The sequence below is a fragment of the Simochromis diagramma genome, unplaced genomic scaffold (assembly GCF_900408965.1).
Source record: "Simochromis diagramma unplaced genomic scaffold, fSimDia1.1 OVJJ01000483.1, whole genome shotgun sequence".
Lineage (NCBI taxonomy): Eukaryota > Metazoa > Chordata > Actinopteri > Cichliformes > Cichlidae > Simochromis > Simochromis diagramma.
Genome location: NW_024386835.1, coordinates 1,521,317 through 1,547,934, shown reverse-complemented (window position 1 = coordinate 1,547,934; position 26,618 = coordinate 1,521,317). Strand labels below are relative to the sequence as shown.

The 26,618-nt window shown below is 38.9% G+C and overlaps 2 protein-coding genes across 2 annotated transcripts in view; both read right to left on the bottom strand.

Annotated features, from left to right (window-relative positions):
- Window positions 1-136: 136 nt before the first annotated feature.
- LOC120731618 (PAK4-inhibitor inka2-like) lies at window positions 137-2,759 on the bottom strand. The gene is made up of 3 exons (XM_040028717.1): window positions 2,620-2,759; window positions 2,460-2,493; window positions 137-1,237 (listed from the first exon to the last, which is right to left on the bottom strand). Exons 2-3 carry the CDS (start codon window positions 2,475-2,477, stop codon window positions 257-259), a joined length of 999 nt encoding a protein of 332 aa, XP_039884651.1. The 5' UTR covers window positions 2,478-2,493; window positions 2,620-2,759; the 3' UTR covers window positions 137-256.
- Window positions 2,760-8,683: 5,924 nt separating this feature from the next.
- LOC120731617 (guanine nucleotide-binding protein G(i) subunit alpha-2-like) overlaps window positions 8,684-26,618 on the bottom strand; it is a 55,308-nt gene continuing 37,373 nt past the window's right edge. The window contains exons 2-9 of the mRNA XM_040028716.1: window positions 23,166-23,208; window positions 17,569-17,710; window positions 15,375-15,535; window positions 12,671-12,799; window positions 10,240-10,369; window positions 9,914-10,067; window positions 8,882-9,092; window positions 8,684-8,780 (exon numbers count right to left, since the gene is read on the bottom strand). Of these exons, the coding sequence (XP_039884650.1) occupies window positions 8,902-9,092; window positions 9,914-10,067; window positions 10,240-10,369; window positions 12,671-12,799; window positions 15,375-15,535; window positions 17,569-17,710; window positions 23,166-23,208 (950 nt within the window). The 3' untranslated portion in view covers window positions 8,684-8,780; window positions 8,882-8,901. The remainder of the gene's footprint in view (window positions 8,781-8,881; window positions 9,093-9,913; window positions 10,068-10,239; window positions 10,370-12,670; window positions 12,800-15,374; window positions 15,536-17,568; window positions 17,711-23,165; window positions 23,209-26,618) is intronic.

Here is a 26,618-nt window from a genome sequence, read left to right as displayed (position 1 = left end):
AGCGTCCTTTAACCGACTGGACTGTGGAGATTTATTATCAGTGTAAGGAAACTGAGATAATGATGGCAGAATGTGTTCCAAATGTCTCTGGGAATTTAAAATAACCAATGAAAGGTATACATAAGAGCAAGTAGAGTTTGGGTTTTTATAACTTCTTTATTATTTTCAGCATATTAAAAATGGGAAACAGTCATATAAAAATAAAGTGACTCTGAGGATTGTTCAGTCTGTAAATGGCTCCACACGAAAATGGATGTCAGATGTAGCTGATAATATTTTTGCAGATTATAGGCTGCCGGCTGCCTGACTTCATGAGAGCTGCAAAGCGGTAGAAGTCCGCATCAAGCTCATTAATGCACGCGTGCGACTGGTGGAAAAACGGAACTTTGGACTGTGCTGCCAAAACCGGACAGGACAGACGTTTTGCAGCATTGTCAGTTCTGTTAATCTGAGATTCAGTGGATCTCATCCTCACTTTGTCCTCCACACTCTTAGACAGTCCAACTAGTTTCCTCCTCATATTGACGAAGAAGGCTTTTCCCAGCCTAGGCCTTGAAGTTGGCTTCAGGTTGGTAGGCTCTGGACATTCTGGCAAGTCCATCCAGTTCTGTATGAGATCTGCAAAGCTGTTGTCACCTAAAACCAGAGGTTGGCGGTTGCGCCCTCTGGTCAATAAAGAGTTTGTCCAGTCCTCTGGGTCACTGGCCTCAAATGATGTCCATGTCTCCAGACAAACGTCGGAGGTGGATTTGGGGCGAATACGTCCGCTTGGTAATCTTTGTGTGCGCATGCAGGCTGAAGATGACACCCGCACATTCCTGGTCCTCCTCAGATATACTCCATCATCCTGCCACGAGGCCTCGGAGTAGCCTGAATCAAACTCCAGACTCTTGTGACTGCTGGGAGAGGCCGTGCTCAGCCTGAACCCAAACCGGCTGCTGGAGTCGTCCTCATCCTCTTCCAGAGGACTCGCCAGGCAGCAGGCAGAGTCGTAGGTACTGGCTGTGCTGGCATCAGACATCCGCAGGCGTGCGCGTTGCTCCCGTTGCAAAGCTCGCTGCTGACAAGCGCGTGCCAGTGCCGAGTGTTGGACTAAGGCTGGGAGTTGAGCGCTGATGGGAGCAAGGGGGCGCCTGGCTGCAGGGCAGCTTTTCCAAGGTTGTTTTAAATCTTGCAGTGACCTCATCATATACTGCATCTGCTCCCGTAGGCAGTCACCAGAGTCACTTAGGCAAAGCTGCAAAGAAAAGACAAAGAGTGTTAAGAAGTTGGCAATTAGTCATATGATATGGAGCATGAATAAAGCTAACAAAAGTAGATGACTGGTAATCATTAATCCTTTTTAAATGGAGTGCTGGGTAAAGGTAGGAACAGGGACTATTTTTGGGACATGTTCAAACTTGCTTGGAGTGCATTTCAGCCTATGAAAGAACATCTTTTCCTATTGTAATCTTTAAGGTCAGCTGACCTGCTGTTCAAAGAGTGCAGTTCTTCAAGAAGCCAATTTCAAAAACAAAGGCTATATGTTTGTCCGTTAATTCACTGAACCACACCAACAACTAGAGTGAACGCCCTAATTTCATTGACTCAGAAATGATTCAACTGACAACCCAGACAAATGTTATTCCAGAGAGAGAGAGACGTCCTGCCCAAAGTGAAGCGACCTGCACACAAAAAGTTGATTTCGGCTTAGCTACAGGGGTCCTGTCTCTTTAAGGGTGCAACATGCCTGCATATAAATTTTACCAGGGTAATACTCCTGCTTCCTCTCTGACTCAAGGAGCAGATTGGTAAGAATCAGCCAGTGGACACTGGTGGCTCACTCCAACTTAAACAAGAGATCATGTGATAATGAGTAGATAGAGTTTAAGAGCAGAGGTGATGGAGTAGCAAAAAAGGAAAAGTCTCCTTTTTTTAAACCCACTTTAAACCCACTTTAATTCATAATCCTATGAAAGGATAAGCAGTACAGGAGGAAACCTGACAGTCCAATACCCGCCACCACAACTGCAAGGTAATTGCAGGATTCTTGTCAATACAGTAACCTCTGAACCTCTATGACCCCTCATCTCCTAGTCTACTGCAGAATTTGACCCTGTTGCAAGACCTGCCCCCATTTTGCTTTTTATCATAACTCTGCAAGCTGCTGCACAAAACGTAAGGAAGTAAGGAACGTGCACAGGAGGATTATCAGCACTATATGAAGTATCGGACAACATGTTCTATCACGCAAATCAAGCAACGTCCCAGTTGATGAAAACAGTGAATGTCTGGTAAACAGTTAAACTTCACCTTGTTTTTATGTGAGGACAGAATGAACTCTTACCAATGCTGTGTGCAAAACCACGATTTAACATGTTCCACGCGTGGAAAGACTGACTCTACTAGTCTATTCATAATATACTAGAATGGTTTCGGGGTTTATACTTTTATAATAAATTAATATAAAGCAAACTTACCATCTCTTTTCCTTTCATCTGTAAAACTTAATATCTGCAAGAAAGAAAATGATGGAGTGGATTTAATGCAGCGCCCCACAGACATGAAACCCTTCATAACTAATAAATAACACTTCATGAAAGTATATAATAACAAGAGTTTAGGCTACACAGCGCTTACCTTGAACGTGACAGCTTCGTCCCATTAAGAGAAAATTGTCCCGATTCGATCAAAGCAGTCGCGGGATTTAGTGTCCCCAGTAAGGAGTCAGCCCTTTCGGCTCCAGTCGCTTGATATGCTGAGTGAAAATTTCAGCCCCCTTGGCCTCCTTTTACAGCTCCGCGCTCTGCAGCCAGTTACAACCACTCGTGTCTGAATGAGCCAATCAGGGCGCAGGATGCCCGCAGAGCTCATTTGCAAAACAGCAGGAGAGAAAAAAAGATACTTCTGTAGAATAGCACCCCCACAACTCAATTCAGATTTTTTTTTAAACATACCCTTCATCATAAAACACCGTTGTCGTGTAATGTTTGAACGCAAAGACCTGGGAAGATTTAACCCAGACCTAGAGATTGCTTCAGTGGGCCTGTAGCATTTATAAATGATGTTATGAGATTATGAGAGATAGGAAAAGTCTTTCTTTCCATCGCTCCCAGAAATAATACTAATAATTCAGCTTTTACTTCATTTTAATTCACTTATTTTGTTGAAAAGGTGATCATAAAATCGCTTTCTGGCTTCAGAAAAACAAACTAAACAAAACTGCAAATAGTAGAAGTTTTAAGAAGCTTCTGGTTTTTTTTGGTCAGAGCAAACCCCTAACTTATCAGATGGTAAAAAAAGAAAAAAAGAAAAAAAAACTTTCTTTCTTTTTGACTGCGACTGACTGACTGCTTCATATCCCCTGTGATGCATTTATACGTAATCAAACACTTCATTGTGTTTCCTTTCCTAGCCCCTTTTTTCTTTCCCACATGAGTGTTTTAACCCAAACCTTAGCGCTCTTTTTCAGGTTACGTCTAATTTTTGTGGTGCTTGTTCAATTGGTGGCTCATTGCACTCTCATCCATTTATTCCGAAGCAAAGTAAGTGCCCGAGTGTAAATGTAACTGCATGCCACCACCACAACAGTCATTTGGCACCCCACCTTCCATTCAAAATAATGTGTATGCAAATCCAATGGGCTAAGGCATGCATTAAGTTGTTGGTCTTTGGGGAATGATCCTGATGGCCCACTGTTCATGTGCAGATTAGTGCTCACAGCAAGCCTCAGAATAACGGAGCCAGTTTACCTGTTCCAGAGTTACATTTCTACGAAAACTTGGCTTTGTCCATGAATCTATCTACCTGTGTTTGCGTGCGTGTGTGGCTCTGAATCTGCCATCCAGAAAAAAAGTGAATTGTCCTGACAATCTAATCCTCACAAGACTGTAAATGGTTCATTTTATAGGCTACTATCTGAGTGCAACCTGTAGGTTTTAAAGAACGCCAGGCTTTTAGCAATGAGAATTATTTGTTTCCCCCCAAAATAAAAAAAAAGACTCCCATTATCAGTGGTTCCCCTTAAGAGTCCTTCTGTGTCCACCACCCATCCCATACACTTTACAGGATGAATTAAGTAATTAACTGCACTGTGCTTTAAATGGAACTGTGATTATTTTTCTCCACAGGCAGAGCAATGCTGCTCTCCTAAATACCTAATGGACTGACTTATTGTACAAGCTGATACTTAAGCAAATCTGACTATCCCCAATCAGACCAGAGATGAACTGCTTATTATCTTCATTATAGTCATCCCATTGCCTATGTTCAGTTTTCTCCTGTCATTTCAAATCACAAATGTTTTAGGATTTATGTTCATTATGGAAGCTGCTTGAGTAACTGAGTCAGGGCACAAAAGATAAACTTTTAATTCACTTTTAGGTATTGCTGGAGGCTTTCCAAATTCTTTTATTTTAAACCTGAGCTACATGCAAGTGCTTAAAGTTGTTGTTCAAAGATCAGGGGGACACTTAATTTAACCAGATGTTGATCTTAGCGGATTAAAACAGAAAGCTATATAAAAAAATAATCAAAACATCTGCTAAAATGGCCTAAAGTCATATATAAAACATCACAAACACACAATACAGTTATTTTTTTCAAGCTTTAGGAAATGTGTAGTTTTATTCTTTAAAAAAACGCTAAGAGGAACTTCTTGTTTCACTTGTGGGTACAAAATGATTCATTTTATTCTTGTACGGGCCTAATATGCACTGTTAAGTTAGCTTTTGGCAGTCTTTATGGGGTGAGGATGATTCATATACACTCTTATTGTGTGTGACATAGAAAAGTCAGAGAGCCAGAAAACATAAAACTCTAAGATGGCAGGATCAGTCAAGATTTGGTGATGTGCGTGTTTGTGTGTTTAAATAATTTTTCAGCAATTGTTTCCATCATAAATGTTCAGCCCACAAGTTCACAGTTATTTTGTGGTTCTTTATAATTCCCGAAGAGGAAGGAAAGCTCTCTTCCTGCTGCTGGCTGGTTGTAAATCATTGGATCAGAGTGACAACAAAAGGTTCACAATGTAAATGCAACAATCAGTCGTTTAACACCTCACCTTCCGTTTACATTTCGTGAATAGCAAATATGCAATATGCAAATCTGAATGACGGATTCATCCAGACAGTTGGGGAGCAATCCAACATTAAGTAGCATATGAGCATTTGCAACAGATGAGCACTTAAAATAAAACTGAAATAACTGGTGACTGCACAGAGACTTTGACATCATACCTGATCATTAAGGGACCTACTGTGTGCCTGAGACTTCACCCTGCCTTCATTCACAGAACCGGAGCGCCCTCTGGAGAAAATACTTTGCAAGGGAAACTGGCTTGAAGAGTACCAAAGGGTCATGCTGATTTTTCTGCATGCAGCTAACAAGCATTTTTACATTACCACCCCTGTCAATGATAGATTCCTTTACTAAACCTACAGCAATGCAAATATGCAATATAGCATTATGAATGTCAGTATTATTATATATGTGCTTTATAGGCCATAAAAAGTCTAAGACGCTTTGTCACAACTTCCTCCTGAAGGATCATTTCAGGAGGAAGTCACAGCTTTGGTAAGACTGTATTATTAGTATGCCACAAGCTAATGTGAACTTTTTGCTGTTTTCTATTCCCACCTTATCACGCTCATCAATAACAATAACAATATCCCAGACATTTTCATGTCCAGGTAAACTGAACGTTGCCGCTGCCATTTGCTAATCAAAAAATCTGAGTGGTGAAGTGTTTATGCAGTCAGGTTTCAATAAATAGCAGATGCATCTGACTGTGTGGTTTTTAAGACGCAACATATTTCTCTAGACCTGCAAAGTACAATGTAAACCTTTTCTCCAAAACAGTCTCATCTACTTCTATAGTTTCCCCTGTAGAAGCTACAATCTAAATGTACTATATATGCTATATAGCAAGAACAGCTACAGGAAAAAGAAAACGAGACGTTTTCTGTTTCCTGCCAGTGTTAAATGCTTTTGGTGGTGATAGTTTTGTTAGAGACTGACCAAGAAAGTTGAATAGTCTGCAAATATTTGTTGATCAGCTATTATCTCTATATGCATGTGTCCACCAGATGGCAGTCTGAGTGTTTTTAAAATTCGTGCATGCCTCTCACATCAAACAGAAGACATTATTGAAGCAGCAGGTCTCTTACTTTAGAATTAAGAAGTCTTCCTCCTGTAAATGAAAAGAAACATCAAGCATAAGCAAAACACTTTTGAACACTTGTGTTTAACCCGTGAACGCCTAGTGTTTTATATGTGAGACACGCAGATTTCTGTTTTTGAGACTTCTATGACATCAGCGAGATTTTTCCCCCTGAAAAATCTAAATTAATAGAACAATAAATTTTTCAGCTTTTTTTTTTTTTTTTTTTTTTTTTTAAAAGGCAGATGTAGCAAATATGATAAAAATGAAAACTCGTGGCAATAAAAATGTAATTCATTTTTTAAACAAATTTGTCAGACGGTTCCATAAACTCCTGGCTTTCTGGCAATTATTTCATGGTTCAGGTTTTAAAGGGCTAATGCAGCACTCCTTTAGTCTTTTTTGGTCTAATATAAGGAGTAGCTTATGCCAAACAGATGCATGTTTACCAACACTGACTGTTGTACACATTACTGTGCAAAAGTACTGTAACCCCTCGTTTCTTTGTATTTTGTTTGGGAAATGGGTGCAGCGATTTTTGTGATTAGAAACCTATAAATACAGTACATCAGTTCATCTTCCAACAAGCTTAAACATCATTCTTTGGTTTAGTTTTCAACACAGCCTGAGCTCTCTTAGTCAAGCTTTCTTGCAATTTCTGTAAGTAGTCTTCAGGAAACGTTTTGCAGGCTACTTGAAGGACATTCAAAGCTATTTTTTTTAGATGTTGGCTGCTTTTGTTCTGTTCTTTGTCAAGACGAGCACACACTGGTTCAGAGTAATTGAGGTCCGGGCTCTGAGGAGGCCAATCCATAACCAATAGTTACACATTTTCTAACCAGGTAATCTTTTACCAGATGTGGGATCACTGTCATGCTGAAAAAAGAAGCCAATCCCAGTATGACACTTTCCAGATGATATTGCACAGTGGGTTAAAATCCGACGGCATTTTCCTCTGTTCATAATTGCGTCACAATTTTGACAAGATCCCCAACACCACTGGCTGTGTAGACACAACACTGGTTGATACCTTGAATTTACTGCTTGAATAATTCATTGGTCAGTGTTAAAAAAAAATCCTCTGAAAATTAGTCAGTGACAAAGACTGGAATGAAAAAAACAACAACAAAAAAAACAGCCAAATGTGCAAATGAAAACTTTGAAAGACCTCCAGAAAGCCCCAAAGCCCGGAGAACTATTGAATCAAGCGCACCTAAAAAAATATTACAAGTCAGTCACCTTGGAAGCAAAACAAAGGGGGGTGATTCAAGACTTTTGCACAGTACTGTAGCTGTGTTACAGTTCACTACATTTGCCAGCTTTTGATCAGCTGCTCTAATGCTAAAGTCAGTCATCTGTGGAGAATTTAAGGCCAGGAGCATTCTTTGCTTTTACCGTGTCCAATTGACATTGATGAACACAAAGATATGTATTACTGGAGTTTAGTTCTTCCTCCGTGGCTGAAACCATCTAATCAAAACCTGCTTAGCCATGATATTAAAAACAACCCTTCGGTTATTTTACTGGTGTAAAACCATCAACCCCCTGTTTGAATCATCTGTACAAATTTACAAAAAAAAAAAAATAGTATCAAAGCTCTCAGTGAACATTTTATTCAGTTATCACCTGAAACATGAACTGGCAGCAATATTAATGTAACACAACAGACAGGAAACCCCAATATACCGAGTCTGGTGATGTCTACTTTTATTTAAATTAAATCATAAAGGAATTTTTAAAGCATTTTATTATTTACCAAAAACACTAACCTCTTTACGGAATTAGATTTTTGTCTCTCATTAACAATCACAATACTACTCAGAGATTCTAGGCAGCAGAGCACAGTAGGTCAAACAGTTCTGAAAGCATTTCTAAGAAATGGTTGTAAACAGAAGTCAAGGCACAAATATACTGCAACAGACATGGAAATGATACTATAAAAGTGAAAGAATGTTAGGTACACACATACTTTAAATATTGTTTAGAATTGAGCCACAATTTCCCCCCAGCAGGTGAAGCCATTTTTTCTTTTTTAGCTTTTTAATTTTTTTTCCTATTTTTTTTGTTTTTGTTGGAATGTTACATACTTTGTGTGGATTACAGAGCTAATATTTGCCAAGTTGAGTCATGCAGAATATATACTTTTTGCTATGAATGATGAACTGATGTAAACATTATAACAAAAGCACTTTTTTTATGAATCATATTTTATGTCCATGCCTGTGCTTCAGCTCTTAAAAAATAAGCATCATGTGATTAAAAGGTTAATAATTTGCACATTGGAATTTCTAAAAGTAAAATGAATGCATTTATATATATATATATATATATATATATATATATATATATATATATATATATATATATATATATGCAAAAGAAAACATTTCCCTCCTCTAGTAATTGAAAATAAAGAAAAAAAATAAAATAGATGTTGATTTTTGTGGTCATAGCCCAAAGAGTTAATAACACGAGCAACTGGATCAGCAATTGTTGAAAATCTGCAAGGCTCGTCGGGTTTTCAGTCTCTTAGGTGTCTTTTTAAAAAGCAGATCAAAGCATAAATCGTGGTTGGCCAGTGCAGTCATTCATGATCCGTGTATAATCCCCCATCGCTATGGTCAGAGCGGTTCAAGTAATCCTAACAGAAACACAGAAAACAAACAAAAATATCTCAGTCACTTTGGTTTATGAATCCACATGGCTCTTAGTGACTTCAAGTCCTTTCTTCTTTTGACTCACCTCGACTCTCAGACTGATTTTCAGAAAAGGCCACAGTCCTTCAGGTTGTTCTTGATGATGACATCGGTGACGGCATCAAACACAAACTGCACGTTCTTGGTGTCAGTGGCGCAGGTGAAGTGGGTGTAGATTTCCTTGGTGTCCTTCTTCTTGTTCAGATCCTCAAATTTGGTCTGGATGTAAGTCTGGGCCTCCTCGTACGTGTTGGGGCCTGAGAAAAGTTTCAGGAGAGCTTAATCAGTGTAGAAAAGAAGTCAAATCTTTTTGCTGATAGGCAGAGACAGTTTCACTTGGCACTCATCCAAATCGACTCTTTTCCAGCAATTCCTACAAATCAAGTATTATTATTTCCTTATCCTGCATTGTAGTTGTGCACGTAGTTGCAACTTGCACCTTTATGCACGGGCAGTCTGTTACATTTAAGTCAAAGAAACCCCCGTTTTACTTAAGGACCCCGGGGAATGTTGTTTGCACTTTTCCTTTCTCACATGTAGCAGACGAGAGTTTACTGCCTGCTTCTAAAGAGTTCTCAGGTGAAGGATTTTCCTGATTAGAGCACACAGCAGGAAGGACACATGGAGTGCATTTGCTTACACTGTACCGACGTGAATCTTTTAAATTTCATATTTTCATTAAAAATGGGTGCGCCTTTCTTGTGCAAAAACAGTACGCTCATTTCTGGCTTAGTGGAAAGCAAGTGGGGAGGAGGGGAGTATAATTTGCATCCAGAAGATTTAAAGAAGATTTTGGGAAGAGTGTTGTAAAAACACCTTCAGATTTTGTTTTCTAAAAAGTTGCTCATTTCTGACACATGAATGGACTGATAATGCACAAGAAATACAAACTGGGGCTAGATTTTGTTTCATGATTTCATGAAAAACACAGGTTGGCAAGTGAAAACAAGTCTCAAAACAGGTTTTTCGTGTTTATCATTCTACACAGTTGCAACGTTATCACTGGGCTTGCTATAAAGAATAAACACAATGACAAATGTGTTTATGATTGTGTTTGTACTGAGGCAGTCATACATACCAGTGTACTCAGGGAAGCAGATGGTCAAAGGGCTGTGAGCAATCTTCTCCTGAAACAGGTCCTTCTTGTTGAGGAACAGGATGATGGACGTCTCTGTGAACCACTTGTTGTTGCAGATTGAGTCAAAGAGCTTCATGCTTTCATGCATCCGGTTCTGGGTGGGCCGGGCACAAATGCGGAGATAAAGAGATTATTAGAGAACACTACGAGACCGCACAAAGGAAATGAGTTCACTGAAACCTCGGCCCTCCTTCCAGTTCTTTTCATTTTCTTGGGACTGGACTCCAATGTGAAGTTCAGCAACTGTTTTCTAAGTGTTTACTCACCATCTCCTCATCCTCAGCTAGGACCAGATCATAAGCACTCATGGCTACACAGAAGATGATGGCTGTGACTCCCTCAAAGCAGTGGATCCACTTCTTCCTCTCTGACCGCTGGCCTCCAACATCAAACATCCTGTACAAACAAACGCAGTGTAAACATATTCCTATGAGGTGGATGGGACTCAGCAATGAAGGAAACATTTTTAGGTCTCTCGACCTAGTTTCCCACTTCTACCTCTCTTCAGGCCTCTGTATTTCCCTGCCTCCTGAAGGCATTTCAGCACAGTGCAGCTGCACCGGTAACAAAAAGACTTAAGGATGACGCATGGTGCGGAAGGTTTCTCACTCAGATTATGTATAATTTATTCATGAAGATGGAGAGGACTTGGATGCACGAGCGAGGATGCTCATCTCGACTGTGCCAGACTCAATATTCCTTCTTTTCAGCTTCTCAGAAGATATAGTTGACCGTTTGTGACATCTTAAAGCAATACTCATATTATGACAGTATTCTTCCTGCTGAGCAGAATTTGATTCACTACGCAGCACTTTGGCTCTCCCAAAACGGCCAGCTTTGTGCCGACTGAAGCAGGGATCTTTAGAACAGTGACACACTTTACACCGTTTACCCCACCAGTGTGCTCATCCACAGCACTGCTCACATAAGTCATATATATCATACACTCCAGCACGAAAGAGACTGGATTAGGTAAACACGTCTGCATGGATTTGGTTAATGTCCTTTACAAAGGATTACTTTATATATCGAGACACGATGTGACGCCTTCCACATGGGAGCCACACACTGACACACTTATTTACAGTAAACTCTGAGTGAAGAGGTGTTGAATATTTTACAAATACTTTCCCCTGTTGTTTGACTACTGTGAGCATCAGATATGAAGTATAATGTGGTTGTGTGTGGTTATAGCAATGGGGGTAACACCACTAGCAATAATCACAAACAAAAACATTTCTGAGAAGCATGGCTAGAAATCAGTGTTCAAATTTCCAAAACAGCAACAGTTTGCATTCCTGCAATTCTTTCACTGATGTGTATAATCCTGCAATGGCAACTATTCAGTCACTAAAATCCCACACGTTCCCACAGTTTACTCGCAATCACTGATATCGATCTTTGCTCATCACTGAAGGTTTTCCCCTCTTTTTTTTTTTACCCTATGAATCGTAAGTAGAAATGTGACATTACAGTACAGTAATGGATGGCATGAGCTGTTAAAGGTTAAAATAATACTAATAATAATGGCCTCAATTGTTCAAATGAACAACTGCTCTGCAAACTGGAAAATAAATAAATGTTTTCCTTTCTGAGAATTTTATGACTTTCAGTAAAGAAGAAACACTGTGTGCTACAAAGAAGCCACAACAGTTACAGTGCAAATATAAAAGCATGATTCATAAGCCCATAAACACACTTTCTTGGCTGCTTTGGCAATATTCAAAAAGTTACTAGAAGTGGTGGAGCCCAAACTCTTTGAGGTCATGTATATAGAGTCAAAACCTGACTTACTTGACTTAAGCCTTTATCAGTGAGGAATCATTCACAGTTACTTCATTTGCATTATAACAACTGAAAAAGCTAAATAATTAAATAGCAGCTGAAAATGGTCCTCGGGAACACAAGATTTTCAGTGTGACATGCATCCAACACTTTATGGACCTCTACACAGAACCTTTCGATGACAACTTGTAGTCAAAGCAGTAAAGCATCATTTTCTGAGAAAGGCGTTTTTATGTGCATATTAAATAGAGCTTAAAGTGACATTATAAAGCCTGTAAGATCAGATTAGACTTCAGTGCTTTTGTTCAGTCATTTTTTGTTCACATTCATAATTTAATGTTATCAATATGTAAATAAAAATGCTCAGAGCAATCACAAAAATGCAGCACTACCCCTCAGCCTACTAATGCACACACACCTATGGTATCAATTTAAAAATCCTGCATTTACAAGATTGTCTTAAAACTTGACCTCGAGGTCAAGGTCACCAGGATTCGAACTCGTCCGACCTTCAGCAGCTGCACCAAAGGTATCAATTTCAAAAGTCTACATTGCCTCATTTTTTGAGTTATCACATTTACAAACTTGCATATCCACCTGCCCGCCTGCCCAGCGGTTTGACGACAAACCCCATCATCCGTTTATAGCTGAGGGGTAAAATGTAAAGGTGATGCGTCTCATGCTCTATGATTAACTGTATTATTAGATAAATGTTAAATTCCTGACTCATCAAATTCATGTCTTTTAGTTAGCATGCTTAAACAATTATTCACTTTTGATGTTTAAACAGTTGGGGGGGAAAAGCAAAAAAAAAGTTACAGGTTACAGCCTAATGTATCTTTTTTTAAATTTTGAATTTTGTTTCATAAAATTAGCTTAAAGAGCCAAGAAAAACAGTAAAAGAAGTCTTACTTGAAGTGCAGGTCCTTGAAGGTGAAATGTGTTTCCACAATGCCTGTGGTCTTGACTCGAGTCCGCAGCACATCTTGCTGTGTGGGGATGTAGTCTGGCTTGGCTATCCTCTCCAGGTCATTAAGGTAGCTGATGGAAGGATACAAACACATTGCTATTTATCAACCTTGGAGCATCCTCCTCTAACCTAACAAAGGGTGTTTCATCTTGAGATACTTTGTTGAGGTAAGATGTGAGAGAATGTTCTTTCTGGTTCAAAGCCCCATCTGTTCCTGGAGACAGACGTGAGACATGTCTCATGCTGGCAGTAACAGCACCGGCAGCACATTGCTGTCTAAACACAGACGAATTTATGATCGTATTACATGTGTTGACATCCTGTCAGAGAACACCACAAGACTGCTTGTCCTTTACAGTTTCTATCTACCCAATCACATTTAAAAATGAACAAACAAACAAAAAAAACAAAACAAAACAGTCACGAATACTTAAGATTGACTTAATGGGCTTTTCCTAACTTGAATTTTAATTGCAGACAATTAATTTCACTATGGGGATCAATTAATAGCATCTTAAATGTAACACAAAATTGCTCTAAACCAACTGAAAAGTTTTACAAATAATATTTGAAGCTTGCTTTAAAATGCCGCAAACGTCGCAACCTGCGGTTTGTAAAAGCTCAAGTTTTTTCTCATCAAACATTCAGCAATCATAAAATAATGCTGTATGATCAGCAGCTCAAATACAAAATTCTGCTGAGACACTGAGATCTTAGTCTTTAAACAGACACGAGCACAAAGGGACAGTGTCTTTTGTTTATCTCATCTTATCTCATAAACTACACAGAAAGAGCTACAGGGCGAACATATAATCTGTCCATCTTTTAATGCAGTATTCAGCTGCATAAAAAAAAGAGTTACTGTGCAAGTGTTGGAACTTAATTTAATCTCCAACAACACCACAACCCAAGTGTAAATATTTGAGCGTTCATACCACTACTCATTCAGCATGCCTGACAGTGTAATCATAATCCCACTCAGCCCAGAGAGTGGTTTAGGCTGCTTTTGGTGTTCATACATCAGATTTAAGAGTGTTTGCTTTGATCATTGTGTTTATAAATCCTGTATATTCATAGAATTTGGTTCTTAACTGCAGTTGTTTTTTGGAAGGTTGGTGGCTTTATATTGTCACATTTATTACACAGAAGTTTAAGACACCTGGCACAAGGCTACAGTAGATCTGTAGAGTGGCAGACTAGAAATATTCCTTCAGTCATAACAATTACAACACAAAGAAAAACCAGTTTATTGACAACCACGGTTACTTGATTCTTGAAGCTGATATTGACAGTTCAGAATATTGTAAAGAATGAAACTGGAGCTGTTCTGCTGAGAAAACTATGTACTGACAAAACTTCTAAAATACACCAAGCATCTTTTACTCAAAGAGCAAAATATGTGTGATAGACCAATACTGACCCAGCTTATGTATATAGACGTGGATGAGAGAAAGTAATAAACTTAGGGGTAAAGCCTCTTTTTAAAAAAAATGAAGACAAAAAGAAGAAGAAGAAGAAGAAGAAGAGCAGATCCAGGGTGTGATAGAAGAGAGGCCTCGGTTAATGTGCGCTGTGCCATTTTCTTTCTCTTTTATCTCCTCCTTTTCTTTCTCTCCCTCTCAGCAGGTGCTCAGATATGGATTATGGTCTTGTGCCAGACTCATTTGGTCCTCAACCTACTCACTCTGCTCTCTATAAAAGCAATGACGAAACACTGTAGTGTCCACTCCCAGAGGTGCTAAATGTGAGGCCGTGTTAGCAGCATGTTTCAGGGTCCCCTCAGCTTTAACAAGGGCGGTGAACACGAGACTGAGATGTTATGATTATACAGGCCAACACAAACACAGAACAATATTATTCTCCCTGGATGCTAAATATCCCCTGGAAGCACTTAGCACTACACTGAAACCTCACAGCACAATCTGGAGGTGTCATCGATCAAAGTGTCATTATCGAAGGGTTTCTATTTAAACAGAAAGCAGTGCTGTTAATCGCTGCTGAAGCTTGTAGGGATATAGTGGTTAACAATGCTCTCTATTCCCCAAGACTCCCGAGGGTGGACGTGATAACCACCTCGCACCGGTAGCGTCTCGCATTTACCTCATTCTCTTCCCATTATTACACCAGTAGATTAGAGCGATGCAGCCAACAAATGGGGCACTTAACTGATAAGGGTCATTGAGCTAATTAAGACCTGCAGAGAGACTGAGCTCAACTCTGTTGTCCGTATAAGGCAAAGCCACTGATAAAATTAAACACTGATGTCTTCAATATTAATAACCATTACTGTTCCCTGCGCAAGCTTTGTCAGTGTTTGATGTGATGAAGTAGAGAATATAGGACAATATTAAACATAACAAAGAGGAATCTAATAACAAGAAAGGCCAAACTAAAAAAGCAAAACAAATGGAAAGTAAATTAAATAAATAAAAAAATACAAGTAGAACAAAAATAACAAAAGGTTTGGATATTAGGGATTAACCTACTTATAGCAGTAGTTTTAAACTTTAGCTCTAAATCTGGATTAAGGAATGGTTTCATAAATTAAACATGTTTTTGTTTTGTTTTTTTAAACACCTTACAGTGCCAGATACGCCCACGAATGTCTTCTTGTTCTTTCCACTCCCAGGTTATTAAGGCACTTACTAGGCTGCAGAGTCGTTTAGCTGGTACTCTCGGGCCCGTGTGAAGCAGCTCTGGACACCGCCATCAGCCCACAGTCGTTGGATGATGTTGGACAGGTCCTCTGGCAGGGTGCCCTGCTCTTCTGCCGCTCCTGACAGCGCAAAAAGTTGGCGAGCATCATCCTAGTGCAAAAAAACCCAAACCAAAACAAAACAAAACATACACATCAATATATAAAAATGCATTTATTCTTATTTTTCTTCATGAAGGAACAGACTGATAAGTCTAACACTGCAGGACTTTGCTTTCACATAGCTTCCATTGTATTTGTAGTTTGCATGGAAAAATAATCCTGGCTCAGAATACATTTTATAATTACGAGACATAAGATACTAACTTCATTAGTTAGGGCAAAATCAGAAAAAAATATTATTACAGTAAAACCATGAATCACTGAACCACAGAATTATTTTTTAAACCAACTGAGAAAATTGAAACTTGTGTTTATTGAAGCGTACAGCCAAGATTCCCTTGGTTACTGATATTCTGATTAAAATCCGTTATTAAATTTGGTAACTGGTTATATGCCACCGCCACAGAAAAAACAAACAAACCTGCTGTTATTCCACGTATTCTGTGTGTGCTTATGGTAATTTTGCATTTTAAAGACTGATATCTTGATCGGCATCAATTAAAAATAGCACAAACTACAAACCCTACACACTTCTGGTTTCATAACCGGACAACTTCTTTTTCTTTCCACATTACGTAACTTGAATTTCCTGTAACTGTACGACCTTCAAACAAGTCAATCAACAGGCTCGGGTTAATGATTCTCACGGCTTCATCCAGGCATACCCACAAAGTGATGGTAAAAGTACGTGTATGCTTGTATTCTCTCTCTGTCCTCTGTGTCAGTGTCCTGCAGCTCACCCTTACCCCTCGCAGTCAAGTTTACGGGAGGTAAACAATATTCTGGATTACGAAAACTCAAATCCCTCAGTGATGATTCAAAACAGGTATGTTTTTAGTGAGCTCAGCAACACACAGACATACAAAAGAGTTCTGTGCACTCTAAATCTTGTGAATGCTTCAATGTTAATGTGACTAAGATTAATCTGATTGATAAAAGGAGTATATGTCTGAAAGTGCCGTAACTGATCCTATATCAGTACCTTGCATTCACATTTATTTGGTAAACAATGAAGACGCATGTACACACGTGTAGAGTAAAGCAGCTTGTTTCTTCTTGACTGAAATGATTGAAAGACACAGGGTACTAAAAAGCTCTTTGCAGCTCACCTCAATGGCGGTATGCTTAACTTAAAAATTACTTTTTAATACTCTGTCCGGCAGAACCCATCATGCAGCGCTTACTACCTTGGCAGAGCCAATCCTGACACACAACAGGCAGTTGTGTCAGGATTGGCTGGCGCACGCACACACGTTTATACAGCTACACTGAAATAAAGGTCACCCAGGAGGGTGAAATTTGGAAAACATATCAAATGTGTTTAAAAAAACCAAATCAAGGATTATTCGAGTTACAAAACAATCAATGTTTCACAGCCTGCATGAATCTAAGATGGGGTGGAATATGAGGCAAGAATCACATGAGAAATTATAGCTCAGTAGAACAAATGATTTTGTTTCATGTTCTCTAGAGTAAAGACTGACTTTATTTCTGTGATCTTTTTACGGGTGGTACTCTGACACTGCAGGCTTCCATCTTCAATATCTGCTGCCCAGTGTTCATTTATGAATAGAATAGATCACACAGCACTTAAAGAGAAATTCTTGATCTGCATAATTTCTGCTGCCTCAAATCCTTAAATCCTCAGGGCAAGATATGAAGGGTTATGATGAAGGCAGAGAGGAAAATTTTGGTAGTGATTAGTCAAGATGATATCACTAAAGCTTAACTGCACTATACTATCCTGCAGGTTTAGTATAACCTTGAATGGCAAAGTTAAAATTACGTGGGAGCATTGGAGCACTTCGACCCTTTGTCTGCATTTTAATGTATATTTAACATTAATTATATTACAACAGGTGCACTGAGCAAAGTTTAAAAGTCTAAAGCTCAGAAGTTTCCAGTGATTTATGAAAAGAGCTGCAAAATCTTAACATTTTTGCATCACTAATATCATTTCACTCATATCTCCCTCAGGAGAGGATGGCACTGGGTGAAAAGTTCTGTATTTTAAAGACATACCGCTCTGGCAGACTCCTCATAGTCAACCTTGAGGTTGGCCATGGCTTTGATGATAGCCATAATGGACTGGATTGTGTTGCTGTAGACGACCGCTCTGTACTGCCTACACTCATCTTCTGAGTATCCATCCTCATGAATAATCCTGGAGAAAAGAGGGAAGGATGGTGATTCAGATAAAGCAACAACCCATACATAATTTATGTTAAAAAACTAAACTTAGCAATTATTCACAAAGCTGAATGCTGCTATAAAATAATGAAAAGCACTGTAGCAGACACCTAAAAAAAAGAACCTGTTAAAACAATAGAAATGTATATTTCATGAGATTAATTTAAAAAACAACAACAACAAACACACACACACACAGATTTGCATGTGATGCTGCTGGTCTGAGCTACTGGGAACGTTCAGGTGTTTTATATATCATTCAGTTACAAGAGACTAGAGCAAATATTTACTTGCTTTTTGAGTTGTATAGATACAACTGTAGAGAGGGGAAAAAGCATTTGTTTGAAAAGACAGAAGCCTCTGGGCTGGAAACCAAACAGAACTATCTTCCCCAGCCTGCCTCAGCCAGGATGTTCAGTGGTTGTGTGATGTACTGAATAGGACCTCATTAAAATGCAAGAGAGCCCACTGTGAAGCAATGTGAGGCGCAGCCAAAATTACTGAAAGCGCATGGGTGGCTTCCTCTCACACTAAATGATTTTAGAGAATTACGTCCTTATAAGTGACAGTCTTGTAAGGCAAAAATAAACTTGTCATTAAACTCTTTACAACTAAGAACACTCAGGAACTTGATATTTGGCACAAAACTGTTCAAACGTCACATGAGGTTTCTCATGTGACGTCAGGCGCACATTGCTTGGGAGTTTTCCGCCATAATGGACATGAAGCAACTGCCAGTTGCTAAGGAAAAATGTATTCCCGGCTGGTTGGAAGTGATTCCTGAACTTTTCTGGCTCTTGCTATGTGAAATTAGTTGCAAAGAAGGTCCTACACCAAAAACCTCCTACTGACTGCCAACTGATCGGTAGTTCAACTTGGAGACCTTTGTCTCCAGCAAAAGCTGTTCTGCAGCAACTATGTTTTAAAGTATGTAACTTTTAATTTGAAGGCAATCGATCTCTATGTCAACTTTGCGTTATACTTTTCATATTCACTACAGCGGTTTCTAGACGAGCTCATCACTTCCACCAAGTCCACAAACATACAGTCCGGATCAAAAGTTTAAGACCACTTGAAAAATGCCACAAAAAATAAATAAATAAAAAAAAAAAAAAAAAATCATATTTTGCATGGTTGGATCTTAACAAGGTTCCAAGTAGAGCTTCAACATGCAACAAGAAGAAATGGGAGTGGGACAAAACTTTTTTTTGTGCGTGCAATTTATTGAAAACAACACTGTTTTACAGCTGATCAACGTTTAGGACCACATGCCTTTAAAAGACCAAATCTGTGCAAAAATGTGGATTCATTGTCATTTTCTGTCAGGTAGTCACACTGTCATGATGTTCTGATGGCGAAGGCAAAAAACTGTTCTTTTTTGAACGTGGTCGGGTTGTTGAAATGCATAAGCAGGGTCTCTTGCAACGCGCCATCGCTGTTGAGGTGGGACGTAGTAACACAGTCATTTGGAATTTCTTAAATGATCCTGAGGGTTATGGAATAAAAATCTCAAGGGGAAGACCCAAAGCAATTTCACCAGCACTGAGCTGGAGGATCCAATTGGGTGTCTGTCAAATCCTTGACCCTTACTGGTGCCGACTGCATCAGACGGCATCTGAGACTGAAGGGCTTCAAAAACAAAAACATCTTCAAAGACCTCGTCTCCTTGAATGCCACAGAACTGACCGTTTGGACTTTGCAGGAGAGCACCAAACATGGGACATTGAAAGGTGGAAGAAAGTTTTATTCTTTGATGAGAAAAAAAAATTTCACCTTGATGGTCCTGATGGTTTCCAACGTTACTGGCATGACAAACAGATCCCACCTGAGATGATTTCTAGGTGCCACAGTGGAAGGGGCGCCATAAGGGGCCGCTTTTTCCTTCGGTGGAACAATGGAGCTTCAGGAGGTGCAGAGGCGTCAAAACCCCGCTGGCTATGTCCAAATGTTGCAGAGAGCATCCCTCATGACTTAGGGCCCTCGTCTGTGTGGTGACGACTGGTGTTACAGTTTTTTTTGGAGGCGTGGTCCTAAACGTTCGATCAGCTGTAAAGCAGTCTGTTTCAGTTTAAGTGTTGTTTCCAATAAATTGCATGCTCAAAAAAAAAAAAAAAGAAGTTTTGTCTCACTGCCATTTCTTTGCTTTTTTTTTCTTTTTTTCTTTAAAGAACTTTATTTAACAAATAATGAGTTTACAACACACGAACAGATGAAGTATACAGAAGAACAGAACATGAACACACAAAACCAGGGGTAAAAAGAAAAAAGTAATAATTATATGAATACGCGCAAAAATTCACATATATATTGTTTTGAGAGCCTTTTTGTTGGTGGAGTCTGATATTGATTGTATGTACAATTCCACATCCTTAAGAAAATGACAGAAATATGGTGTTTTATTAGTAAACTTACATTTATGGATAAAAAATTTAAAGTATTAACAAATTTATTATAAAAAAAACATTTATCATTCTTCTTGGGGAACTTAAAGAAACAGAATAAAACATTTTCCCGTCGTAAAGAAAACTCCCTTAAAATATGGACAATAACAAACCTGCTAAATTCCTTCCACATCTCTGTTTGAAGAACAGTACCAAAAAAGATGTCACCGTTTCTGGGTGATCCCCACAGAAAGTACAATTAATATTTATGTCTCTTTTAAATTTTACCATGTAGTGACTGGCTGGATAACATTTATGTAGAATTTTAAATGAAACTTCCTTCACCTTATTTACAATCAAATATTTATGGGGGATCATCCAGACTGTCTTCCAGTTGATATCTGGAACATATCAGTTCCAGTAAGATATTATATATGGGAGAGAGACCATATCTTCTTGGAATAAACTACGTATTCTCTTATTGCTGTTACCAAGTTCCTGTGAAAAGCAGATTTTTCCTACTGCTGACTCAGCTGGATCTGGGAGGTCACTGCCATTTCTTCAAATCAGACCTTCAACATGAAGGTCTGATTTGAACCTTGGTAAGGTCCAACCAAGCAAAATATGATTTTTTTTTGCCATTTTTTAATTGGTCTTAAAACTTTTGATTGGGACTGTATTAGTGACCAAAGCAATCACAAGGTGTTTTTTTTCCCCTCAGCTGATTGGGAAATACACATTTTTCCCTAAAAACCAGTGGCAGTCAGATGACTGACTCTCAACCAATCAGGGAATACTCAGTTTTCCCTTATGAGTGGCGATGGTTGACCATTCTCTAGGGCATATGACTGGGAGCTTAGTCATCGAATTGTCACACATCCAAAATTACAGACAAGTTAACGTCACGTGGTTACCGGTCACATGTCTGCAAAACCTCAAGATTTTATTTATATGTCAACACAGAAAGTACTCGCACATCATCCATCAAAATGCAACAACATGTTTGACTTCTGGAAAAGTTATAAACACCAAGAGTATTAGAAGAGTGAGTGGATTTTCTTATTTTAATTTAGTTTTTATTGTTGGAATATGCTTAGTTTAAATTTAGTTTTTATTAGTTAAAGTGTTAGTTTCAGTCTTTTTAACTATTACTTTGTTTTCTTTTATTACTGTACGGAGGGCATGTGTACAAAGGCTAGATTTGGGAAAAGTCAACACATTTTACAGGAAAAACACAAAACTTCATGAAAGCAGCTGACTCAGTGTTTTAGACACACTCATCAGTGCCTCATCAGGCAGCATCATTGTGTTTATTTTATATCAGTTAACTTCCCAAGTTCACAAAATACTTTCAGTTTAATTCTTTTCAAAAGACCAGTTTTTATTTTTATTTCTGTTAACTAAAATGTTTTGTCACATGTAGTTTTAGTATTCAGTTTAGTTTTTCTTAACTATATCAATCTTGTTGATTTTTTTCTCATTTAACCATTTTATGACTGCTGGTTTCAAGGCCTATAATGGTTGTCGTATTGATCTGTGGTGTCATGTACAAAAGAGTGACATCCCCACAGCCTCGTCACCATCTGTAGCGGCACTGAGGGCGTGGCTACTTGCTACAATATTCTTTGAACAAGTTTATTGTTTTTTCTTCCTAAGTTTTTTCTCTGACTTTCACCAGCGGATGTGGCGTCACTTTTGGGCTGCCCCAACTTCTGTGAGGGGGACACCGGTGGGTATATAATGGGCCTGTATGCCCTGTGGACCGGAGGGAATTTTTTAGAGAACTCAAAAAAAATTGTAATCCACTCATTTTGTCATTTCCTGGAAATGTCAAATTTTTTGGCAAGCTCAAGTTGTCACAACCTGGATGTTTACCAGTAGAATTTATTTATAGTACTCAATAGTAATATTTTCAAAACTAGATTAAAAGAAACCCCCTCAGTAATGCTGCAGGCCCCCTGGGAGTCTCACACCTTTTTTACAACAAAAATTCTCCTTTTCATCATTATTAGTAATGGAAAAATTCCACACACCAAATATTAAATTTATTTTGTACTCTGACGAAGGAAGACAAAAATGCTGAATCTCTTTCTCTCTTTTTTTTTAGTTACTCTGGGATTAATGCTAATGATGCATCGAAAAAAACCAAGAAAAAAAAAAAAAAAACAACCCACATCAAGCATATTAATGTGCCTGTGAGCAGGTTTTCAAGAACTATATGAGTGCTTAGTAAGCTGCAGCAAGTGAAGAAAATCTACACAATGTGTATGACCTGATGCGTATTTTATGCATTCGTGCACCGGAAATAAATGTTCGATATCAATGTAAGAACAAGTAAAGAGGGTTTCAGAGACTGATGAGAGTGAGAATCAGGCGAGAGACCAGCAGTTTCATTTATGAGTACAGAGTAATCAAAGCCTATAAATACACAAGAGAAACCATATTAGTGCTTGTATGACGAGCTTCTCATACAATTACTACATCTGGTGTAAATATTTCTACAAAACCTCTAAAAAAATCCTTGTATCCTTATCAGTCTGTCTGACAGTTTCAGGTTATGAAGCAACCATCTGGCCTGCACAATATAAAATAATCACTTTTGACAAATAAAATTAACACTTGTGATAAATATATAAATATTCTGTGTATATTAGCTACAGTATACAGTTCCTTATAATTTCTGCTTTAAATGTACTTTTATTGTTATTGAACCACACACACCAAATATTACTGTTTTATAGTGGCACAAAGCAACAATTTGTCTTATTTATCTTTTAATAATGGAGCCGTAAGCCATTATTAAAGGCTCCATTATTAAAATGCATAAAAGAAATATGTGGTGTTTTTTTTCCAAGATTATAGCTCTCTCACCAATTTGTTCGCACAAAACAAAAGAAAAACAGGTGGCTCAAGATGTACTTAAAATGAATAGTTAAACAACACCAATGGCACATTTATACATTCCATATAGAATCACTTATGCTTAAAACACATACTGAATTGGCATTCATGATGGGAGGAAAAGCAAAACAATGAGCAGTCACTCACTTCATCTGCTTCACAATGGTGCTCTTCCCCGACTCCCCAGCACCTGCAGAGAGAACAAAAACAGGCAGAGGTTAAAAATATGCTCCTGTTAGCTGAGAAATGTAAACAGGCAGCCAGTAAGGCTGGCTCACATCTGGACCCTCGTCTTATCCCCTGCATAAGTCAGTTCTACAGTCTGAATTCAAAAGGCAATGCAGGGATCTGTTAATTTTACAGCAGACACGTCACAGCCACTCTCAAGAAACTACTTTTATCGTAGTTAACATTTTAATGGAAATGTCTTGCACTGACAGGATATAGGCTTTTCTTATCCTCTACTATGTTTATTCTAACAGCCTGAGGCAACCAGAGAGAGCTCATCTGCCACAAGGAATCTAACACTACACGCAGACGTACACCCAGGGGTGCCTGTCAGTGCACTCTCTGCTCGTACTCGCCTGGGGTAAAGTCTTTATGGGATGACCCTCAAAATACACTGCTACGCAGCATGCAGCACGCACAATCAAGCCCCAGGGTAGGAATGGGCCAAGATACTTTCCACAGACAGCTGTCAGCTCCTACTCCTCCATGGTATACAAGTGAAGACACTAATAGATCACATGCAGTTCGCCTTTCAATAAAAACAGCTTACACAAACATCCAAAGATTTAGATTAACTAAAGTCGCTTTGTGTGCGGTGTGTACTATGATTAAATATATGACCAAAAACCACAGCAATGTCTGAGTGGACAAAAGGTGAAATTGTGCTGTTGTTCAGCAGGATATTGCGACATTCTCAAATTTACGTTATCCTCATGGTTATGAGGCAACTTGCAATTCACACCATGATGGAGTATTCATGAGGCAACACAGTCTCTGCGGCACATTATGAAGAAATGGAAGAAAGATGGACTGTCCCTGGCTCTTTGAGTGTAAAGTAAAAATTACAAACTGATTCCGTATTTCAAATAACAATGATGCAGGTAGAATAAATAAAAATGTGGGGTGTTCACAACATTTTAATCGATTATTGTTCTCAGAGTTCAGATCAAATACTTAACCTTGAATAAATCATATTTGCTGTCATAGACTTTTCTTGTTTTATTTATGTTGTATAAGCTGCAGCAGTAGTATTTAGTAGTAGTTAATAGGGCTGGGCGATTGGGCGATATAAGCGATATACGATAGAAACAATATAAATTTGGCCAACAATAGAGATTTTGACTATACCGCTCTATCGCGATAGCGTATGTTGATGATGTCATCAAGCTGCGCCTGTTTTGGTTGAAAGTATCGCAGCGGCTACAACCATTATCATCTGCAAATTATGCCAGCCGACAGTCATAGCAAAGAGATGAAGCACTTTTGAAATATGGGGAAAGCCAAAAACTGCGCTTCCTCCACTTCCGTAACATTGATTCATTAATGTTGAATTCTCTCACAGCTGTTCTATTCCCATGTTGTTGCAGTATATTAATAACTAACCTTGTATTGTGGATGAATAATCTCAGTTGTTCTCCTGACTGAAGTTTGGCCCGTGTATAGCATCCTGCTATGCGATTGCATTTGTCTCTAACCACCAGAATCCCTCACGTTAACTTTTATCGAGTGGAAAAAAGTTGGCGTTCATCCTCCAGCTTCACTGTGCTAATGTTAGGCTAACATAGCTGTGTCGCTAGCAATCACGTAGCACAACATTATATAACAGGTAGTCCAACTTCAGTAACCCTACAAACGGCACTGCTGTTTAGTTTTCTGTCTTCATTTGTGTTGGAAGTGATAGCAGAGCTGTACGTTTTAATTTGTTTCAAAAATCTCTCAGTCAGAACATGGTATGAAATGTTTAGGTGGAAACTAGCGAGCTAACTTCCTGTTAACTTCTAACTCCATTAAATTTAATTAATTCTGTTTTCATGGATGTTAAACTTAATTGTTACACCTGGTAAAGCAGCAACGCTGATGATTTTATTAAAGATGAAAGAATTTAGACTGTTTTTAACTCTGTGTTCTTTTGGAGTTTTGGACCCAGATTACTCCGCGAAGCTCCTCACTGCGGCAGCCGTAATGCTCTGACAATCCATCAAGCAGTGCCGCTTACCAAAGTTGTACTAAAACATTTTTTAACAGATTTCTGCACGCCAAAATCGGTTCGAGGTCCTTAAGCACAACCAGAATTCATACATAAGGCACAATCTCGATTTTTGAGAAAATTAAAGGATTTTAAGTGTGCCTTATAGTGTGGAAAACACTTATACAGAAGAAAAGAATATATCGCGATATATATCGCTACCGCACGTGCTTCAAATTATACCGCGATATGGATTTTAGGCCATATCGCCCAGCCCTAGTAGTTAATAGGGATGGGTACCGGTATCCGGTGCCATGATGGCATAAACGCTGACATAAACGGTAGTAACCAGACCGAAAAGCAGCGCACATTTCGGTGCTTTATTTCGGTGCTTTTTTTTCTGTGCTTTTTTTCCTGAGCTGTGATACATTTTAGATTCTAGCCAATCATTTTACGTTTCCGAGGATAGTAGGCGGGTCCAGGTACGTACGTTCTTTTAGAGCAGAGCTACAGATTAAAAATGCCCAAGGCGAAGCGTTCAAAAGTCTGGCTGTACTTCACAGCAAAATATGCAAACTCAGCAGCCTGCAACAAGTGCTTTAAGCTGATACTGTGATACAGTGCAAAGGAGGTAACACCTCGAATCCGATGAAACACCTGGCGACGCAGAGCGTTTTTTTTAAAAGCCGAGAAATGCGCCGTATTTGATAGCTTGCTGCGAGACCTCACACCGTGCACATCTACTGCGGGTGGGTTGCCTGTTATCGGACCTGGAGTTAGCAACATCCCCCAAAAACCCAAAGAGGAAAGTCCTGGCCCCTAGCCCTGCCAGTGTAGCAGAAATGATGACGGATGATGATGCAGCAGCAGCCGTTCTTCTCTGCGTGAGTAGCTTAATGTTGTTCGTGTGTAATTTACGTTGAGTAGGCTAACCGCGTTATTACATTAATGCATGTAAGGTGAACTAGCAAACACTGTCGTAGTTACATGCGGCTGTCTTCTTGTTTGATGGCAGATACTCCCTTCACCCTGGCCTAAAAGGCTAAAATGACCAAAGAAAAAGTGGAAAACAGCTAAACATGAGAGGTTTTTGGACAAAGTTTGTGTTTTTTCCATTGATTAAGCACTGCTTCCAGCCAAGAGTCATACCATATATGCCCCATAGCTGCAGAAAAGGCTAACATTGTTATCTTTTTACAAAAGAAACAGCTGAACATGAGAGGTTTTTGGACCAATTTTGTGTTCTCCATTCTTTAAGCACCGGTTTGAGCACCGTTTAAGCACTGGCACAGTTTCAAAAGTACCGGTTTGGCACCAGTATCGGATAAAACCTAAACGATACCCATCCCTAGTAGTTATTTTAACTATATAGCAATAACAGGGCCCTCTTGGGAAAAAACACAGAG